This window comes from Dendronephthya gigantea, unplaced genomic scaffold (genome assembly GCF_004324835.1).
Source record: "Dendronephthya gigantea isolate DGI-Jeju-01 unplaced genomic scaffold, DenGig_1.0 000132F, whole genome shotgun sequence".
Lineage (NCBI taxonomy): Eukaryota > Metazoa > Cnidaria > Anthozoa > Malacalcyonacea > Nephtheidae > Dendronephthya > Dendronephthya gigantea.
In genome coordinates, this window is record NW_021163142.1 from 347,897 (window position 1) to 367,294 (window position 19,398).

General features: G+C 39.3%; 4 protein-coding genes across 4 annotated transcripts; all 4 read left to right on the top strand.

Annotated features, from left to right (window-relative positions):
- Positions 1 to 6,590: 6,590 nt before the first annotated feature.
- On the top strand, positions 6,591 to 8,426 carry LOC114536227. Its single transcript, XM_028557554.1, has 3 exons — positions 6,591 to 6,826; positions 7,943 to 8,294; positions 8,414 to 8,426. The coding sequence occupies exons 1-3, from the start codon at positions 6,631 to 6,633 to the stop codon at positions 8,424 to 8,426; spliced, it is 561 nt and encodes a 186-aa protein (XP_028413355.1). The 5' UTR covers positions 6,591 to 6,630.
- A 41-nt stretch (positions 8,427 to 8,467) lies between these two features.
- On the top strand, positions 8,468 to 9,815 carry LOC114536228 (putative ankyrin repeat protein RF_0381). The gene is made up of 3 exons (XM_028557555.1): positions 8,468 to 9,009; positions 9,166 to 9,673; positions 9,805 to 9,815. The coding sequence occupies exons 1-3, from the start codon at positions 8,482 to 8,484 to the stop codon at positions 9,813 to 9,815; spliced, it is 1,047 nt and encodes a 348-aa protein (XP_028413356.1). The 5' UTR covers positions 8,468 to 8,481.
- A 166-nt stretch (positions 9,816 to 9,981) lies between these two features.
- Positions 9,982 to 11,307, top strand: LOC114536229 (putative ankyrin repeat protein RF_0381). The gene is made up of 2 exons (XM_028557556.1): positions 9,982 to 10,455; positions 10,516 to 11,307. Exons 1-2 carry the CDS (start codon positions 9,982 to 9,984, stop codon positions 11,305 to 11,307), a joined length of 1,266 nt encoding a protein of 421 aa, XP_028413357.1.
- Positions 11,308 to 15,392: 4,085 nt separating this feature from the next.
- LOC114536230 (serine/threonine-protein kinase 24-like) lies at positions 15,393 to 16,193 on the top strand. The gene has a single exon (XM_028557558.1). The coding sequence runs from the start codon at positions 15,393 to 15,395 to the stop codon at positions 16,191 to 16,193; it is 801 nt and encodes a 266-aa protein (XP_028413359.1).
- Positions 16,194 to 19,398: the final 3,205 nt, after the last annotated feature.

Here is a 19,398-nt window from a genome sequence, read left to right on the forward strand (position 1 = left end):
GGTCTAGTTGGCAATCTCGGGGTATGCGAATAGACTTCCAATAACGTTTGGAGTCTCGAAGTAGGTTGATGAGGCGGCGCAAAAATGTTCGGCCCGCCGGGACAACGTAGCAGGCATGATTGAGTTTGCCGATCAGAGATTCTAGCTCTTTGCGCTTGCAATACGTTTTTCCTGCCCACCGCCGAATAAGCGTGAGCAGATCAGACAGCTTGTCCGGAGGCAAGCGCGCTGTCATTTGCAGGGAATCGAGTTCGATTCCTAGGAAGACCAAACACGTCGTAGGACCCTCGATCTTGTCCGGGGCCAGGGGGATGCCCGTGGCATTCGCTGCCCGTTGAATAGCTTGTAACGAGTTAGCACAGATGGGTGACGCCGAGGGGCCTAACGTAAAATAATCGTCCAGGTAGTGCAAGAGATCCCGAACTAGGTAATTAGTAATAAGAATCCACTCAAACAAGTCCGCCAAACTGTTAAAAATGTAAGGGGCAGAGCGAAGCCCGAACGGCAACGCGAGATCAATAAAGTAATGGTCGCGCCATTTCATTCCGCAAAGGTAATAGTCGTCAGGGTGGATCGGAACAATGCGGTATGCGCTTTGAATGTCAACTTTTGCCATCAACGCGCCTTTTCCGGCTTTGACGATTAAACGTATTGCATCGTCAACCTTGCTATAACAAACAGGGAACTCGTTCTTATCAATGCCGTCGTTGACACTGTGCCCAAGAGGGTGGGATAAATCTAGAATAAGGCGCCACGAATTTTCTCTGTTTTTCTTTGGGATAACGCCAAAACGGCTTATTTGGAAATTCGCAAATGGTGGGTTTTCCAGCGGGCCAAGAACTCGACCCGCCTGGATTTCGGTAGTTAAGTATTGATCAATTACTTCGCCGTGTTCAAGTGCAGACGGACAGTTGCTAGTAGCAGATTTAAGTTTTACTAAATTAGAATGAAAACCTACGCGAAACCCCTCGCGCAGACCAGAAATGACATAGTTAACCTTAACTCTATCTGCGTGACCAAGCAATTGCATCTCGAAGTTGCCCACATTGATTGGGGAGTTAGCCAGCGAGTCCCGGGGGTTAGTAAACAGTTTAACTGGGTTTATATTAAAAAATAACGTACGATGCAAGGTGCTATAGTGACCAGTGTCAACGTCTAGATCTGGAGCGATTGCGAGCGTGGTCGGGGGAGGGTCGGCGTCTATCGCGAGGTGCGGGTGGGTCGTGGTCGATGCGGCGATGGAACTGGCCGCAATCTGGGACGTTGCAAACGTGGCGAAATCTACAGCGTGACCGCGGAGAAATGCACGCCCCTTGATTCCACGAGAGGCAGAATTGTGGGCTACTAGGATTCCCACTCGCTTCGCTTCGGGGCCCCAACGGCGTAGACTCGACGTTCGAGCGGCGACTACTGGAAAAACGCGCATTCATCGCTGACGTGTGAAAGTTGTAGAGATCGGTGCGCATGGTACTCCAGTCCCGAAGGTCGTTCACTTCAGCTTCGCGGCGAAAGGCGCGATCGTAATGGAACCAGGCCCGACCGTCGAAACGCTTGGCTGTCCGAATAATCAGAGCCATGTAAGCCAGCAAATCGCGTGCCCGATGGGGGTGAAATGTAGCCATCACCGATGTATAGCTATTGAAGCACTCGACCCACGAAAGAATGTCTAATGGTGGTTTCTTTTCACGGGCCGACTTCGACAATGGCACGATCGACGAGCCCTCGATGGTGAAGCTGGTCGTGTCTGAAACAGGTTCGTCGAGGTTCTCCGGGAGAAGATCGCCCATTTCGACGAATTTGTTCTGGAGAATTTTCGTGACCAGCTTCGGTGGAATTGGCGCACGGCCGGGGCCCAAGCTAAACGCTTTCTCAGGACCGAGGTGGGGAGTCATCGACATGTTAGTGGCATGGAGAGAAGAGAGAATAGGGGGTTCGTTGCCGGAGATACATGCGCTCACTGCTGGCCGGGTTGTGGGCAAGGAAAAACTTGGCTCGGGGATAGTACTACCGCTTAAAGCCGTAACAAACGAAGGAGCGTATAACGTACCTTGCTGAGACGAGTTATCTTGGTGTGATGTAGCAATGGACGTGGACGGGAGCGCATCCCCCAACTGTTCCAAATGCGTCGTAGAGTGCTGGGACGACGTGGACGCAAGGTTAGCCATGGCGTTCTGAAGCCCTGAGAGAAACTCGGGCGACTGAAAAGCAGCGCTCCAGTTGATGTTGGTCCCAGTGGCAGCTGGGGTAGAAGACTCTCCCAAAGACGCCTCAGCCGTGTGTGAATCCATTAAGACGAAGTTTCGATTCTCTCGATATAACTTTTTAAACTTTTTGTTAAGCTTGTTACACTTTGCGTGCCGAGCAACTAATGACCGCAACGCGAGCGAGCACGCAATATAACACGTGGGCTGACGCAGCGCACCTCGACAGGAACACCTAACTTCCGGATCACGCGTGGTTTCCTCGCTATTAACTTTGGTTATTGAATAACCTCATTTACTCCAATGAACACAATAACTGGTTTCGAAAGTAAAACAACAACAAAATATTGGCGCCTACTATTAAATATTGGCTAGATTTCACAAAGTGAATGCCTATAACTAAAGGTCTAATATTCTTCTGTGGGCAAAAAGAGGGGTAAAATAGGTATGATATGACCCAAAATACTTTTATAGGATAAGCATATAAATTTGATCATTGCAATATCCTAAAATTGATAAACAGTGTAAACAAAGTAACAAACTGGAACTAATCTAAATTATATGTACAAATACCGTAGCGCCAAGAGGAGGTTGGTTATTACCCTGAAGACATACAGGTGCCAGGTTCTAAGTTCAGGATGCAAGTAAAAATAAGAGTGTTTCAACAATAGTTAGACTACTTGCTTGATTTTACTACATTATTAGATCTAAAATTACTCAAATTTGGATTTGATCTAGTTTCCTATTTTTTCTAAACATAAACTCTAGCTCATATTCATTGTCACTGAGATGTGTTTAACCAAAATAGTGTGAAGTCTAACAGTACATGATATTGTTTACAATACGGACTGTACCCTACCTTTAGATTACGATCTAATATAACGGGTTAGATAGATGAAAGAGGTGGATGTGTGATCTTAAAAACTTGTTTATGATGCTCCAGAGATTTCAAATTTAAAAATTTTTCTTGTTTGCGACAACCCACTGAACCCAGGTTTGACGCCAACTTCGTGAGTATGACTGCCCATTCAGATATATATAGCTCAGTTATTCACACGCGGGCCGCAGTGTTCCAGTAAAGGGGGCTTATTCACTCTCAATATGGGGGAATAAATAATGGGAAATAATGGGGGGATTTGTTATAGATTGAGACACAATGCTTAGTCAATGTTTGTATTCATTTATTTGAATAACTATTGAACCGTGAGAAAAAAATGTTTAAATCAAGTAAACATTGCATAATTGACAATCAATGAGCAGCTCATGTGTATGAAACATTACTTTTTGCTCTAATTCAATAGACCTTTCTTATAATGACGTCAAACTCCACAAAACGAGCAAATCAATCTTCGTGTAACATCAGACTTTCCGTGTTTGACGTCATTATGAAAAAGGTCTATTTAAGTCCGTTTTCCACTAGACGAATTCATTCCCGCGACGCGATAACTGAAATCTGGTGATGTGTTTGGTCTACACAGGAATTGCGCAGCTGTGTCAGTTGTTCACTTTATGTGTTAACATTGTATACAATCCATCGTATCATTTGCCGACCATTGCTCACCGAAACATTATCAAACATTTAGGGGTGATTCAACTCATCACTCAAGTGAAAAATTTTGTCCGCTTCTTGTCATAACAAAGTAAAGTGAAGTATAGTACGAGTAAGCTGGCTAATTAAGAATTACGATACATGGATATGTAATAGGACAATTAACGAGTACTTATACAGGGTGTATCAAAAAAAACGCAACCACTTAATATTCATGATATCCTCTTTGTTCTACAACACAAAAACGTTTGGCCCCTGGAATGCGAGAAAGCTTATAATCATATTCTAGCGGCACAATCGTCGGTAAACAAAGTCGGGTGCGTAAACCAACGAGCTGAAATGAAAGTATTTAACGAGTAAAATTTTATTTACAATTTATTTTACAAGGTCGACAGTTAGCATTTAAGTTATCATGCACGACAATAAAAACTCGTTGTTCAGTTGTTAGCTGCACCATTATTAGTTTGGCTGATTTGACCATTAGCAGTTGAACTGTACGATTAGAAGCCATTTTAAAATCCCAGGGGCATAAAATCTATTGAGCTTATGAACAATATGAATTTTAGAATATTAAGTGGTTGCGTTTTTTTTTATACACCCTGTATATACTGCATGAGCATAACATGCACCAAGACTATATACATGGTGATCACCGCTATAACTAAAAAGACACTGAGTTTGGCGTGCGGAATAATCAGCGAATTTAGCGTTTTGGAATAGCGATACTTAACTACAACATGCCGCATGCAAACTAACAAAATTAACAAACAAATACGCGCAAATTACTTGAAATAAACAAACAGAGCAAAATGTGAGCATAACGCATGAGAATCTTATTTTACTTATACTTTGTTTGCGCACGCACGAAACTTTGCAACACAACTCTTGGGAGACAAAACTGTGACGTTGATAAAAACGGTCACATACACATTTCAAATACCAGTATATTTCGCGCTAAAACACCCTTGCGACGTCGAAAAATAAAACCAAACAAAAACAATAACAAAACAAAAATCAACTCCGTCGCTGACGCCGAAGTAATTATACTGCATGAGCATAACATGCACCAAGACTATACAGAAGACTATGTACATCAATACCATGCATAACTAAAAAGACACTGAGTTTGGCATGCGGAATAATCAGCGAATATAGCGCTCTGAAATAGCGATACTTAACTACATCATGCGACTATAGCAAAGAAACACGCGCAAATTACTTGTAATAAACAAACAGCGCAAAATGTGACCATATTAAACGCATGAGAATCTGTTTTTACTTATACTTTGGTTTGCGCATGCACCAAACTTTGATAGAAAAATAGCGTAAAATATGTAGATTTCTAGAGTTCTAACGTGAGTAGATATTGATACGCCAATTATTTTAATAAAGGCTCAAACGACAGTTGCTTACTCACGAGCAGGTCCACGTTAAACACTGACTTAAATTTGCTATATACTGGCAAGTTGGCTATATTTACACGGAGCGACACCGGAACGTGATATAGATTTAGAATTGATGTTTTACGCAACGGATATCGCAAGGTTAGGCTGGGAAAGCGCATTCAGTGGCATAGGAAGCAAGTTAAAGTTAGGGGGGGGGCATACTTTCAGGGGCACTTCTTCATAGAAAAAGCGCACCCTCAAGTTAATTCATTTTCGGTTGCTAAACAGCGCAATTCTTGTCTTGTCTTAAAAAAAGGGAATTTAGTTAGTTGTTGTATTTCATATTTGTAATGCAAGCTACATTAAAACAGCAAATTCGTAGTATTTTCAAAAAGTATTGTTACCTTTTAATATAATGATATTTTAAATATAAATGCCATATATTAATTGTTAGTATTATACCACTAAGTACCGCATGGTTCGCGGGACCATGTTGTATGCTGTCTTATCAAATAATAAGAGTTTAAAATTTTAACATAAATTTTTAACAAGAAAATTTTGCAACTTTGAATATGTTATAACTTTGACCATATAAAATCTGAATTCGGTAGATGTCAAATCGCAAAATTTGGGTTTGGTAACTTAGCAACAAGAAGACGTAATATTTCCGGCTTGGAAACTTTCGGTATTTGTGCTATTTTTATTAGAATAAACGTCGCAATTGGCAAGCCAGGGTTTTTCGAAAAAATATTTAAAAGCTAGCGAATGCTGGAATCCTAAAAAAAATTTACTACATTCATTAAGTCAGGCACAAACTCTCATAAGGGCATACTAATGTTAGGTACAAAAAAGGGCACTCTCCTTATAAAAAAGGGCATTGTTTCTTATATTTTTGAAAGTTGGGGGGCACATGCCCCTGAACGGGGGCACATGCCCATGCACTGAACGCATTACGCATTACGCATTTCCTGACTAAACGTACGCATTTTTGTTCAGCGGTTGTGGCCGCGGAAAATAACAAAGTTGTTTTTGCCACTCAATAGTACGTGGCGTGCTCTTTTTATTGATTGCTAGCTAAATACTTGTCTAGGACGGGCGCATTATTTAGAACTGTTTCTTTTTCATAATTGTTTGGTAAGTGAAAGCTTTTAATTAATGGCGCGAGCAATCAAATCACGACGAACGTGATATTTATGTGACGTTTAGATGTGTTCTCAAGTAATTGTACTGATTATGGCCCGGTTTAACAGACCGAAAGCTTTGCAGTATTAAATACTAACGTGGTGTACCTACAAGCTAATTTACTTAGTTTTAAACATGTTTGAAGAGCGATGTAATTTGGAGCTAACAGTAATTAATAATAGCTTGGTTTTTTCAGGTTCCCAGGCTATTTTGACCCGACGTCTGAATAGATTTTCTCGAAGATGGCGATCCGCCCAGATGATATGATATATAGTTATGAGCAATAAAGGGGCTTATAAATAAAAATTTAAGAATGACTGAATCCAAGGAAGATGACAATGTTATGATGTCCCAGATTGAGAACAGAGACGTAACTTCAAGCTTTGCACAGAAAATGGACAATATCGTTTCGTCCGAAAATAAACAATCCCAGTCTGCTGCTAATAAACAGAAAGAAGTTCAAGAGGAATTCCAAGAAAAAGGCATCCAAAACGAAAAATATGATGATGGTAAGAATTACAACAAGCGTCCTATGATAGAAGTATGAAGCCTACCCACCATTAACTCGAGCATTTTGATCAAAGCCGTAGTTGGAAGGGGTGTGCATATTCATACATTTATGTTTATATATGTTTTTATTCATGTTTTAGCTATACATACCGTAGTAAGATCAGTCGGGCGTAAGACCAATATATGAATGGACACCCCGTGTTGAAAATCTCCAAACAATTTTCAGCTACGCTGTTCCAAAATCTGGGACTGTATATAATTTTACCATCATTCAGAAATCAACCCTTTACAAACATTAATTCACGCTCTAACACACAAATTATGCTTGCGTTATTACCTGCAATTGGTGACAAAATGGCTGTTACTTGTGCGCTAATTTGCATTATTTTAATCCATCTATACATAAAGGCCTTCGAGTTTTACTATAAAGTAGATTGAGTGAAAATGTAAAACGTCGTAACGTCAGAGCCACAGACTTGGATCACTGTTTGCCGACCTCTAGATGGATAGAGCAGCTGTTTAGAAACGTTTTGGTTACCGCATGTCAAACCTTGGTTATTTTTGCAGTAATTTAGAAATATATTGCTCAAAATTTTGGCAGTGTTCTCGCAACGAACTTATAAAATCGCTCACATTCATACGAAAATTTCGAATCGGATTGTCGATGAATTGACGTGTATTAAATATACCACGAGATTTTGTAAGAGATATTGTCTTTCGTATTCCTGTTATAAATTTTCTCGTACGGTCCGGATTTTTTTTGCAGTCACTTTAGAAAATATTATCAGCCTCACAAGGCATTTCAAACATATGAAGCGTATACACACATTTGAACACAGCCAGTTGGCGGAAAGTAGAAACACCCAAGGTAAGTAATTTGATCATCAAAGCGTTGCGAAACGGTCGTTCTATTGGTCCAGAGGTCGGCAAACAGTGGGCAACATCCAGGGCAACGGCAATTTTAGGTTTTGTACTTTTGCTATAAGTACTAAGTCAATAAATTGTTGCATGGATCTCACCCGCAATTTCGTTCGGCACTGTCCAGTTATTGTTTTTTTCGTTCCTCTTGTTCATGTAATTGTCCATCTTATGTAATATTGCACAAATATATATAGGTATTGAGAAGAAGAAAGAGACAAGTAGAAGCGTGAATGTCTGCAAAGAAGGAAAACAAAAATTTTGGGACGAAATAAAAAAGCAAGTTGAATGTGGTGAAAACAAAGAAGATCATTGGAAGAAGACAATTCTTTGGCGTGCTTTTCAGTTTAGTCCAGTAGATCCGAAAATTTTCAAGTATTTAGTTGACCATGGAGCAGACGTCTATTCCAACAACGAAGATGGTGAAACAGTTTTCTCGATAGCGACGAGAAATGGTTTATTTGATCTTGTTAAGTATTTTGTTCAATATGGCCCTGAACATAATTTTCGGGACGATTCTAAAGTTCTTCAGAGTGCAATACAGTCTCGGTCATTGGAAGTTGTGAAATATTTCGTTGAAGATTGTGGGGCTGATATACATTGTAAAGATGATTCGGGAAATACTGCCTTACATCATGTCAAATACTTATTTAAACAATGCGGTGCAGACATGAATGCTAGGAATCCAGACGGGGGGACAATGCTACAACTTGCGATTTCTGAAGGTACGCTAGAAATGGTGAAATATCTTGTTGAACAGGGCACTGATGTAAATGGCCAGGGTACTGACGGGTGGACAGCGCTGCACGCTGCTGTTACAAAATCAACTCCAGAAGTTGTAAATTATCTTGTTGAGAAGGGCGCTGATGTAAATGTCAAGAATACTGACGGGAAGACAGTGCTGCACTCTGCTGTTTCTGACGGTACGCTAGAAATGGTGAAATATCTTGTGGGAAATGGCGCTGAATTAAATGTAAAACAGAATAATGGATGGACAGTGTTGCACAGTGCGGTTAGAAAAGGTTCGCTAGAAATGGTGGAATATCTTGTTGAGAAGGGCGCTGATGTAAATGCCAAGGATACTCACCGGGAGACAGTGCTGCACTCTGCTGTTTCTGAGGGTACGCTAGAAATGGTGAAATACCTTGTGGGAAATGGCGCTGATGTAAATGGCAAGAATATTCTCGGGATGACAGTGCTGCACTTTGCTGTTTATAAAGATTCGCTAGAAATGGTGAAATATCTTGTTGAGAAGGGCGTTGTTGTAAATGGGAAAAATATTCTCGGGAAGACAGTGCTGCACTCTGCTGTTTATAAAGGTACGCTAGAAATGGTGAAGAATCTTGTCGAGAAGGGCGCTGATGTAAATGCCAAGGATCCTCACGGGGAGACAGTGCTGCACTCTGCTGTTTATAAAGGTACGCTAGAAATGGTGAAATATCTTGTTGAGAAGGGCGCTGATGTAAATGCCAAGGATACTCACGGGGAGACAGTGCTGCAGCATGCTGTTTCTGATGGTACGCTAGAAATGGTGAAATATCTTGTGGGAAATGGCGCTGATGTAAATGGAAAGGATACTGACGGGTGGACAGTCTTGCGCTATGCTGTTAGCAAAGGTTCGCTAGAAATGGCGAAACATCTTGTTGAAGAAGGCGCCGAAGTAAGTGGAAAGGATAATAACGGGTGGACATTGCTGCACATTGCTGTTAGAAAAGGTTCGCTAGAAATGATAGAATATCTTGTTGAAAATGGCGCTGATATAAATGGCAAGCATACTGATGGATGGACAGTCTTGCACTATGCCATTTGGCTAGGTGCTATTGTAAAAGGTTCGCTAGAAATGGTGGAATGTCTTGTTAAGAAGGGCGCTGATGTAAATGCCAAGATTACTCACGGGGAGACAGTGCTGCACTTTGCTGTTTATGAAGGTACGCTAGAAATGGTGAAATATCTTGTTAAGAAGGGCGCTGATGTAAATGCCAAGAATACTCAAGGGGAGACAGTGCTGCACTCTGCTGTTTCTGAAGGTACGCTAGAAATGGTGGAATGTCTTGTTAAGAAGGGCGCTGATGTAAATGCCAAGAATACTCACGGGGAGACAGTGCTGCACTTTGCTGTTTATGAAGGTACGCTAGAAATGGTGAAATATCTTGTTAAGAAGGGCGCTGATGTAAATGCCAAGAATACTCAAGGGGAGACAGTGCTGCACTCTGCTGTTTCTGAAGGTACGCTAGAAATGGTGAAATATCTTGTTGAGAAGGGCGCTGATGTAAATGCCAAGGATACTCACGGGGAGACAGTGCTGCAGCATGCTGTTTCTTATGGTACGCTAGAAATGGTGAAATATCTTGTGGGAAATGGCGCTGATGTAAATGGAAAGGATACTGACGGGTGGACAGTCTTGCGCTATGCTGTTAGCAAAGGTTCGCTAGAAATGGCGAAACATCTTGTTGAAGAAGGCGCCGAAGTAAGTGGAAAGGATAATAACGGGTGGACATTGCTGCACATTGCTGTTAGAAAAGGTTCGCTAGAAATGATAGAATATCTTGTTGAAAATGGCGCTGATATAAATGGCAAGCATACTGATGGATGGACAGTCTTGCACTATGCCATTAGGCAAGGTGCTATTGTAAAAGGTTCGCTAGAAATGGTGGAATGTCTTGTTAAGAAGGGCGCTGATGTAAATGCCAAGAATACTTACGGGGAGACAGTGCTGCACTCTGCTATTTCTGAAGGTACGCTAGAAATGGTGAAATATCTTGTTAAGAAGGGCGCTGATGTAAATGCCAAGAATACTCAAGGGGAGACAGTGCTGCACTCTGCTGTTTCTGAAGGTACGCTAGAAATGGTGAAATATCTTGTGGGAAATGGCGCTGATGTAAATGGAAAAAAGAATAGCGAATGGACAGTGTTGCACAGTGCTGTTGTAAAAGGTTCGCTAGAAATGGTGGAATATCTTGTTAAGAAGGGCGTTGATGTAAATGCCAAGAATACTCTTGGGGAGACAGTGCTGCACTTTGCTGTTTTTGGAGGTAAGCTAGAAATGGTAAAATATCTTGTGGGAAATGGCGCTGATGTAAATGGAAAAAAGAATAGCGGATGGACAGTCTTGCACAGTGCTGTTGACAAAGGTTCGCTAGAAATGGTAGAATATCTTGTGGAGAACGGGGCTGATGTAAATGCCAATAATACTAACGGAGAGACAGTCTTGCAACATGCTGTTAGTGTTGGTGATTTAGTAACTATCAAGTACTTAGTTGAACAGGGTGCTGATATAACTGTTGGAAGTGAATCCTTCTTTTCTGTTGGCATTGTCATCCTCCAAATGGCTGTTATAAACAACTTCGTCGCCTTGGTCAATCTTCTTTATGAGAAGGATATCGCGATGTGGAGAGAGCAAACGAATATTGTTAAAGGGCGAGGAATGAATCTTCTTGAATTGAGCATTAACCTTGGTCATGATGAAATTGCAACTATCTTGAAAAGGTCCGTAAAACATCGTGAGAAAATTCAGAAGTTGAAAACAAGTAACTGTAACCAGTTAGAAGAGGTAATATTTTAAATATATGTGAGATTGTATAGTAAGTTTTGGAAAATAACCAATCTAAGGTTATGGGGAGGTTTTTATGAGTATAGAGATGTTAGATTGGGTAGGTCACACACAACTAATGGCGTGAGGGGCCCCTCTTAATTGGGGGGGGGGAGGTTTGATGCAACTGCGCGGAAAAAAATTTTGTCGAATTTTATGTCGAATTTCGCAATCGATTTTTTTTTCACCAGATGGTGTAGCGTTTTACCACCAGGGGCCAGTTGTATAAAAGACTAGTTAACTTTTAACTGTAGTTAAGGGCATAAGTCAGAGTCGTGTATTTTCTGAGTTAACTAGGATTTAACTATGCAACGTGAAGTTAAATAGTTTTACACGACCGGCCCAGTTGTTTTATTTTACTTTTCCAAAGCTTTTTTGCATATTGTGCACATTGGTGAAAATTTAAAAGTGTCAGTCAGTCATAGAGTAAACTTTCCGGGGGTAGTCGAGGTTCATGTTTTTGGTCATTATTTTAAAGTAATTTTTTTAAAGAAATTTAGCTCCCTAAAGACGGCGCATGTGCCGTCGCACATGAATTCAAAGACTTTAGTACGGAGATGAACTATAATGGGGATAGATGCAACATTGCATGCGATTTATTTTGTCAGTGTTTATTGATGCAAGAAGTATTTTAAAGATTGTGTGTTTACCATCATGCTTTGCGTGCTCAAGTCAAATTACATTCACAATGTAAAGAAACGAGGACTGAGTGTTGGTTAAAACATTTCGGACGCAAAAATCGAGTAACTCCTGAAAATATAATTCAACAAGACGCCTGTTCTGGCGTTAACTCCGGCGTGCCGCGCACGTGCCTGTCTTCAATATAAAGCTTCTGAACATAAACAATACAGTTCATACTCATTTAATTTAGATGCCTAACAAACCTAAATGTTGTTCGATGGGGAAATTCAGAAGGACATCGTACTTTAAAAAGAATAGAAGTTCAATTGCTTATTGTTTAATTGTTTATTTACATAAACCTCATGATACGTTCACTTTCCCAATTAAATCTAAACTTAATCGAAAAGCATCAAAAGAACGGTTTATTTGGAGGAATTGCCGTATCATGCGAGCGAAATCAAATGGCGTGTCGGTAAATTAGTCAGAGATTTCGAGCTGTGCACCACAACTCTTAGGAGACAAAACTGTGACGTAGTAAATACGCTCGCGTACACTTTTCAAATATATATACTAGTATATTTTGCACCAAAACACACTTGCGACGTCGAAAAATAAAAAACAAAACAAAAAGCAAAACAAAACCTAGGCAAATTTTTAACTCCGTCGCTCATGCCGGAGTAATGATAAACAATTATTGGATGAGGTTTTTGTGATATGCAGAGTTATCAAGGTCGAGGTAAGCGTTATCTCTTGATAACTCTGCATATCACAAAAATCGAATTCAATCATTGTTTTATTATACATTTGAAGAAAAGTAAACATAGTATTACGAATGAAAAACCTTGTTTAAAATAATTAATAATACATAAATACATTGAAATGAATACCGCTTGTTAACCACCGCAGGCTCACTTGCAGATAACTCGGTTATCTGCTGGTAGATAACTGAGTTATCAGGAAGTGAGCCTCCGGTGGTTAACAAGCGGTATTCATTTCTGATACAAACAAGGGAAAACAAACGTTTACAAAACGTAAAAAAAAAGATATGGATAGATTCTCAAACTTTACCGAAGATGAGAATCATGAGATACAAGAACTACTAGAAAACAGAGACGCGGAGAATACAAAAAGAACATATAAAGTTGCAAAGGAACTATTTTGTGAAAAGCTAAAGCAGAAAGTGATACCAGAACCGACCGAGAAAAATGAACATGCTGAGTTCTTGAGAAATTTTACGTCGACGCGCGAAAAAAAGATGGTTCGCCTTATAGTATGGAAAGCCTTAGAACAATCCGATTTGTTTTAAAAAGATATTTAAAGACGACAACCGGCTTTGATATTATTAATGACGAAGGATTCAACGAAGGGAACGAAATTTACTCGGCGAAATGTGTCCAACTGAAAAAGGAAGGACTGGGAAAAGTGCAACACAAGCCTCCGATAGCCGATGCAGACTTGAAAAAAACTTGACGAAAGTGTTGTGTTTAACACAGATAACCCAAAAACACTTCTGAACAAAGTGTTTTGCGAAATCATGTTGTGCTTTTTTCGTCGTGGACGTCAAAACATACGCCAGTTAAATAAATTCCCAATTTGCTGTTATGCTCGATGCTTCGGGAAAAAAATTTGTGAGGAATGTTGTCGACGAGCTTACCAAAAATCACAGGGAAAACGACGAAGCCGAACATGGAACAACGATGTATGCAACTGAAGGCCCATTCTGTCCTGTAACGTCTTTTGAGAAATATCTACAGCATTTAAATCCGCAGAATGAATTTTTGTTTCAACGTCCAAAGAAAAATACGACTCCTGATTCTGATGTTTGGTATGACAACATGGTGATCGGCGAAAAATACCATGATAAAAAACATATCCAAACAAGCAGGTTTATCAAAGCAGTACACAAACCATTCGATACGGGCGACAGCAGTCACAATATTGGATAAATCAGGTTTCGAGGCTCGACACATCATGTCGGTTAGTGATCATCGTTCCGAAAGTTCCATCCGAATTTATTCCGAAAGCTCCATCCGAAGTCATCCGACGCTAGAAAGAAGCGAATCTCAGAGACCTTGACATCTGCAACTACAGGTACCAGTGGTAGTGACTTCCCATCTATGGTATATGACCAACAGATAGCTGAACCAACATTGGCACCAAAACCCTTATCTCCCCTATTGAGCCTTTCACAAGAACATATCTTGGCAGACATGAACTTGACCAGCAACACACAGGTTACCAAACAATATACATTTCACAATTGTAATGTTTACTTTAATAAGTAAACACGTTAGCGATATAATTCAATTTTTCAATTGTCATCTAATTGTTTACTGTTTGATATAATTGTTAATTCTATTATGCGTTATGGTCATAATTTAACCGTTTAACTAAACTTCCAGTAACTTGTTCATTGCACTTGAGTGTATTTATATATTAATAATTGATGTATTTTTGGATGTTGCTATTAAATAAGGTTTTTCATTCGTTAATACTATGTTAACTATTCTTCAGATGTATAATAAAACAATGATTATTGAATTCGGTTTTTGTGATATTCAGAGTTATCAAGAGATAACGCTTACCTCGACCTTGATAACTCTGCATATCACAAAAACCTCATCTAATAATTGTTTATTATTATCATGGCTAACGTAATTTGAGTACTTAATTTTGAGTATAATTTTTTCATTCTAACGCTTTTCTGCATTGGTGTTTATCTGAAATGAATATTGTGATGTTGCTATTCTAAACCAACCACCAACCGGGTAAGCTGAAAAAATAGCTATCTCTGCCCCACTAAAGGCAGCGTACAAATTTTTCCATATTTTAGTGTCGTGTAATATTGACAACAAGATATTAGCAGTAAATCGCCTGTTTTTTTAAGGCTAACATTTAACCTGGTTCTTTATATTTTAACTGGCATTTTTACTTACTAGCTATTTTTACCTGACTCATTTATTTCGATATCAGTTTGATTGCTTGGGTATTAGAGAGCACTTTACACTAACCTCGGATTCCTAGTTTTAATTTTTGAAATTAATGCATCGGTTAGGCAAAATAATATGACATTGAAAATCAAACAACAGATGATTCCAATAGGGGGTATGTTTCTTATACAACCTGTAGAATATAGAATATTATTATTATTATTTTATTCCAGAATATTTTGCTCAAAGAATGAACGGAACAACGGGGAGGGGCTCAAGCAGCAGCTTTCACCGCCCCGGCTCGCATAAGCCTATTGTGTGCAACGTATTCAAGATTTTTATTCGAATCATGTCTTTCTGATAAAATCACTTAAAAATATAGCATTAAATTGAGATTTCGATATTTAGAAGTTGAGAATATACTTTTTAAACTGTGAATGTGTTCTTGCTTTTTTCTTCTCACTGTGGAATATTTATCGTGTTTTTTTTTCAAAGATTGGCATTCCGATGCAGGCCTTTGTCGCCGACAAGCAATTTAGAATTGGCGATGGTGGATATTCAAGTGTCTATGTTGGTCTCATGAAAGATGGGACTGAAGTTGCTGTTAAGAAAATGATCGTACAAAAGTGTGATGAAATAGCTGAGAACGAAAGGGAAATTATGAATCTTATTAAAACATGCGACTCACCATTTATAGTAAGTTATCGACATTTTCACCGTGACGATACCTTCATATATCTTATTCTTGATCTTTGCGAAGAAACCTTGAGGGAACTTGTTCATGCATCCAGCATTGAACATGTACAAGAGCATGGTCCACGAATGATTAAGGAAATTCTAATCGGACTTGAATTTCTCCATGGTAAAGGTATATTGCACAGAGATCTAAAGCCATCAAACGTCCTGGCTAGTATCGAAGGTCGCATGAAATTGGCAGATTTTGGAATAAGCCGCGTTCTAAAGGACGATGAAACAGCAGTTGAAACAGATGCTAAAGGTACTGACGGATGGCTGCCAACAGAAGTGATTGAAGCAGTGGAGAAAAAAGAAAAATGTCTTTTCAAAAAGAAATCGGATGTCCAGGTAGCGGGTATGATTGCTTTCTTCATCTTAACAAAAGGTGAACACCCTTTTGGATCTAGGTTAGAACAAATGAAAAATATTTTGAAAGGAAACTCTGTCAATTTGAAGAAACTTGGTGATCGTAAAGCTAGAAAGTTTGTGTCGTGGCTGATTAGTCAAAGGATTGATAAGAGACCTTATGCTCACGAAGCACTGAAAGATTTTTTCATTAAAAAGAATTATTAGAGTGAGAATACAGAACGTCACTGACAGAAATGAAACAAAAGTTATCAACTACAAGTTCATATTCCTGGTATCATAACATGGTATTCTTTTGTTGTTGAACTAAACTGAGTAAATCACCTTAATCATATTTACTTTTGTATGCATTTTTTGCATGTGTGCTGCATTTAGTCCAACTTATTCAAGAGAAGATCATCCATCTGGAAAAACTTGTAGAAAGAAAAGTTAGTTAACCTGATAGTCATTGTATGTAAACATTGGTGAACTGCTCCTCTGAATAAACGGACTCTAATTTGCGGCAAGAGTTTGACTATGCTGTCGGGCCATTTTTGCCGTTTTTTCCTCGGTTCCTAGCGTAGGTCTAGTCGGTTCATCCTCATGCCAAGGGGCCAGGTCCTTCTGTGTACCTCGTGCGACGTTATTACGGAAGAATTCGCTGAGTTTGGTACGGGGATGAACTATATATAATGGGGATGGATGGGACATTGCATGCGATGTATTTTATCGGTGTTTATTGATGCAAGCCAAGAAATATTTTAAAGATTGTGTGTTTACCATCATGCTTTGCGTGCTCAAATCAACTTCACGCGCCGAAAAATTGAGATTTCTGTATATAATCCATGAAAATTTGAACCATCTTTGGGTTAATTTGCTTATTTACCCTGAAAATGCAAGACAGAAATATTCTTTGTGACCATGGTTGCTAGTGAATCGCTTTTTAGGGCAAATGTTAACAGTAATAATTGCAAAGTATGACGGGTGATTAACATTCTTCAATAATTCTTGTTCATCAATGACACACAAATAATCGTGTGTGTGTTTTTTAACTAGGGAGTTGGTTAGGGATAATCTGAGAATATACAACCGCGGACTTACTCTTAAAAAATATGAACTACTTTTTATAACGAAAGAGAGTGTGCGAGTCAAACCTCGCGTAAACTTGTTCCATTTGTATGTATAGGAGCATAGTGTACTGTATACCTAATGATATACCTTCATAATCTACTGTGTCCTTTGTAATGACACTTACTGGCTTTATGACTTTGTAATAATTATTCTAATATCTATATAGATAATCAAAAATAAGAACTATAACCAATCTCGGAGATTTGGGAAAACCAGCACCCTCAATCCTCCCAGCTGCTGACCTCAATCAAGTTTAGTATCTGAGTACAATTCCAAAAGTCCAAATACCCGTAGCGTCGAGAGAGTGGGGGGGGGGGGTGATAACCCAGAGTAGAACTCTTTTACTGAATTCTAAATTAGTTTTACTAATTCATTTTCAAGAACTCACTTACTGAATTCATTTTATTTTCCATACATGAATATGTAGTGTAGTCTCAGCGATTTGGAGCAGTGGCCGAGGTTGCATAATGAGAGAGTTTTGATTCCGTACACGGTCGGAAGCTTCTCTAATATGCAATTGCGTTTTATCGTTCGGATAGGCGCTGAATTAACCTAAGTTAGATTATTCTTTTCACACAGGCCGCACTCAACTATCGCACTAAGCTAGGTTGGTATTACACATTATTATTAAGTCACACATGTATTATTAAGTCAACCCTGATTAATTATATTTTTTCTTTAATTCTCGCGTTCTTTGTAAAAAATTTAAAAAATATTCAGGATCGCTTAGGGGCACATTTAAGTTTGCATCCCTTGAGATTTTTAAAAGAGAATAAATCATGATTTTTTGGTAGTGGACCACCTTACACAAGAGCAGTCAGCTTTAAAAATATAAATTGTTTGTGCGTTAAACTTCATCTAAACTTGTTCTATACTTGTTTGTATAGCAATATAGTCTATAGATATACCTTCTGCGGTCCTTTGTAAAGACATATACTTGTCTTATATTGTTATTATTTTTAATATTTGAAAAAAATGTTTAAAATCTTCAGGGGATTGTCCATTAAACTTGACCGAAACCTTTCATGACAAGGTTTAGGCATAGAAATTCAAAAGAAGACATTCATGGACATTTTTTGTCTATATTTAATATTAAAATTTTGTATCCATTCGGGCGCTGGTTTGCTCTCTGAATATTGACTAAGCTTCCGTGTGTGTATGCAGTTTGAGGCGGCAGGTGCTCCAAACAAGTTTGGCAAAACCATAACCCCCGCTGTTTTAAGCGCGTGATCTCTATATAGTACCAAGCACGGTCCCCTATTTTGCAAAGTTGAAGCAACGCTTGTTCGAACAGCGCCTCACTTACTCGCGTTTATCATATAATATTTTACTATTTCTTTTATCAGTTGGCTAGAGACCTGAGTCATTTCCATAGAGCAAACTATATTGTTCAAGCGACCATGGAGGATCGTCAAAAGGGGGGCATGGTACAAAAATATGGGTGGCGCAAAAGAGGTCTGGGTTCGTTTTTGGTATTCAGAATGTAAATGAAATGAAGAGAAAATCAGCGGGTTCTGCGCATCGGTTCTGCTGATAACAATGGTTAGACTATATTTCGCTTGAAATCAGTGCTCTAATTTTCAATGTTTCCCAGATATTTTTCTAAACATAAATTCCAGCTCATACTGATTAAGAGGTTTAGCCAACCAAAATAGTGGTAAATATTCCGATGTACAAAATATACTTGTTTACATGACGGACTTCACCTTAGCTTTCAGCGACGTTCTAACAGCTTACTGAAACAGATAGATGTTAGATGGCTTGAAAAGCTGTTTATGGCGATGAAACTTTCGGCAAAGCAGATTGAATTGCTGCACAGAATATCATGTTCTGAGAGATTTTTTATTGCTTCTCATTAGGAAGAGAAATCACCTGATTGCAAACATGTTTATTACCAGTCATACCAATTGTGTTCGTCACAGTTCAGTGGTTCAGACGCATCGCGCTCGCTTTCTCAGTCACTGATTTGTATACTGGAGTGACTGCACGATATCATGCATTTACCGCACTCCAAAGAGTCTGCGTAAAAGCAGACAGTCAAGCGAACAGTTCAAGAAGTCCGCAACGAATCGGTCCGTAAGTCGCTTTACCTCACCTTAGTCCGTAGTCTGCTTATGCATGGGAGTCCAATATGGGCTCCACAAACAGTAAAAAACATCATAAGAATTGAACGAGTGCAACGACGAGCCACTAAATTCATACTATCATTGCCATATAAAACCAATGTCTCGTACAGAGAGAGAATGATGACTAATCGAATCATCCCTCTGTGCTACTGGCATGAGTATTTAGACTGTAGATA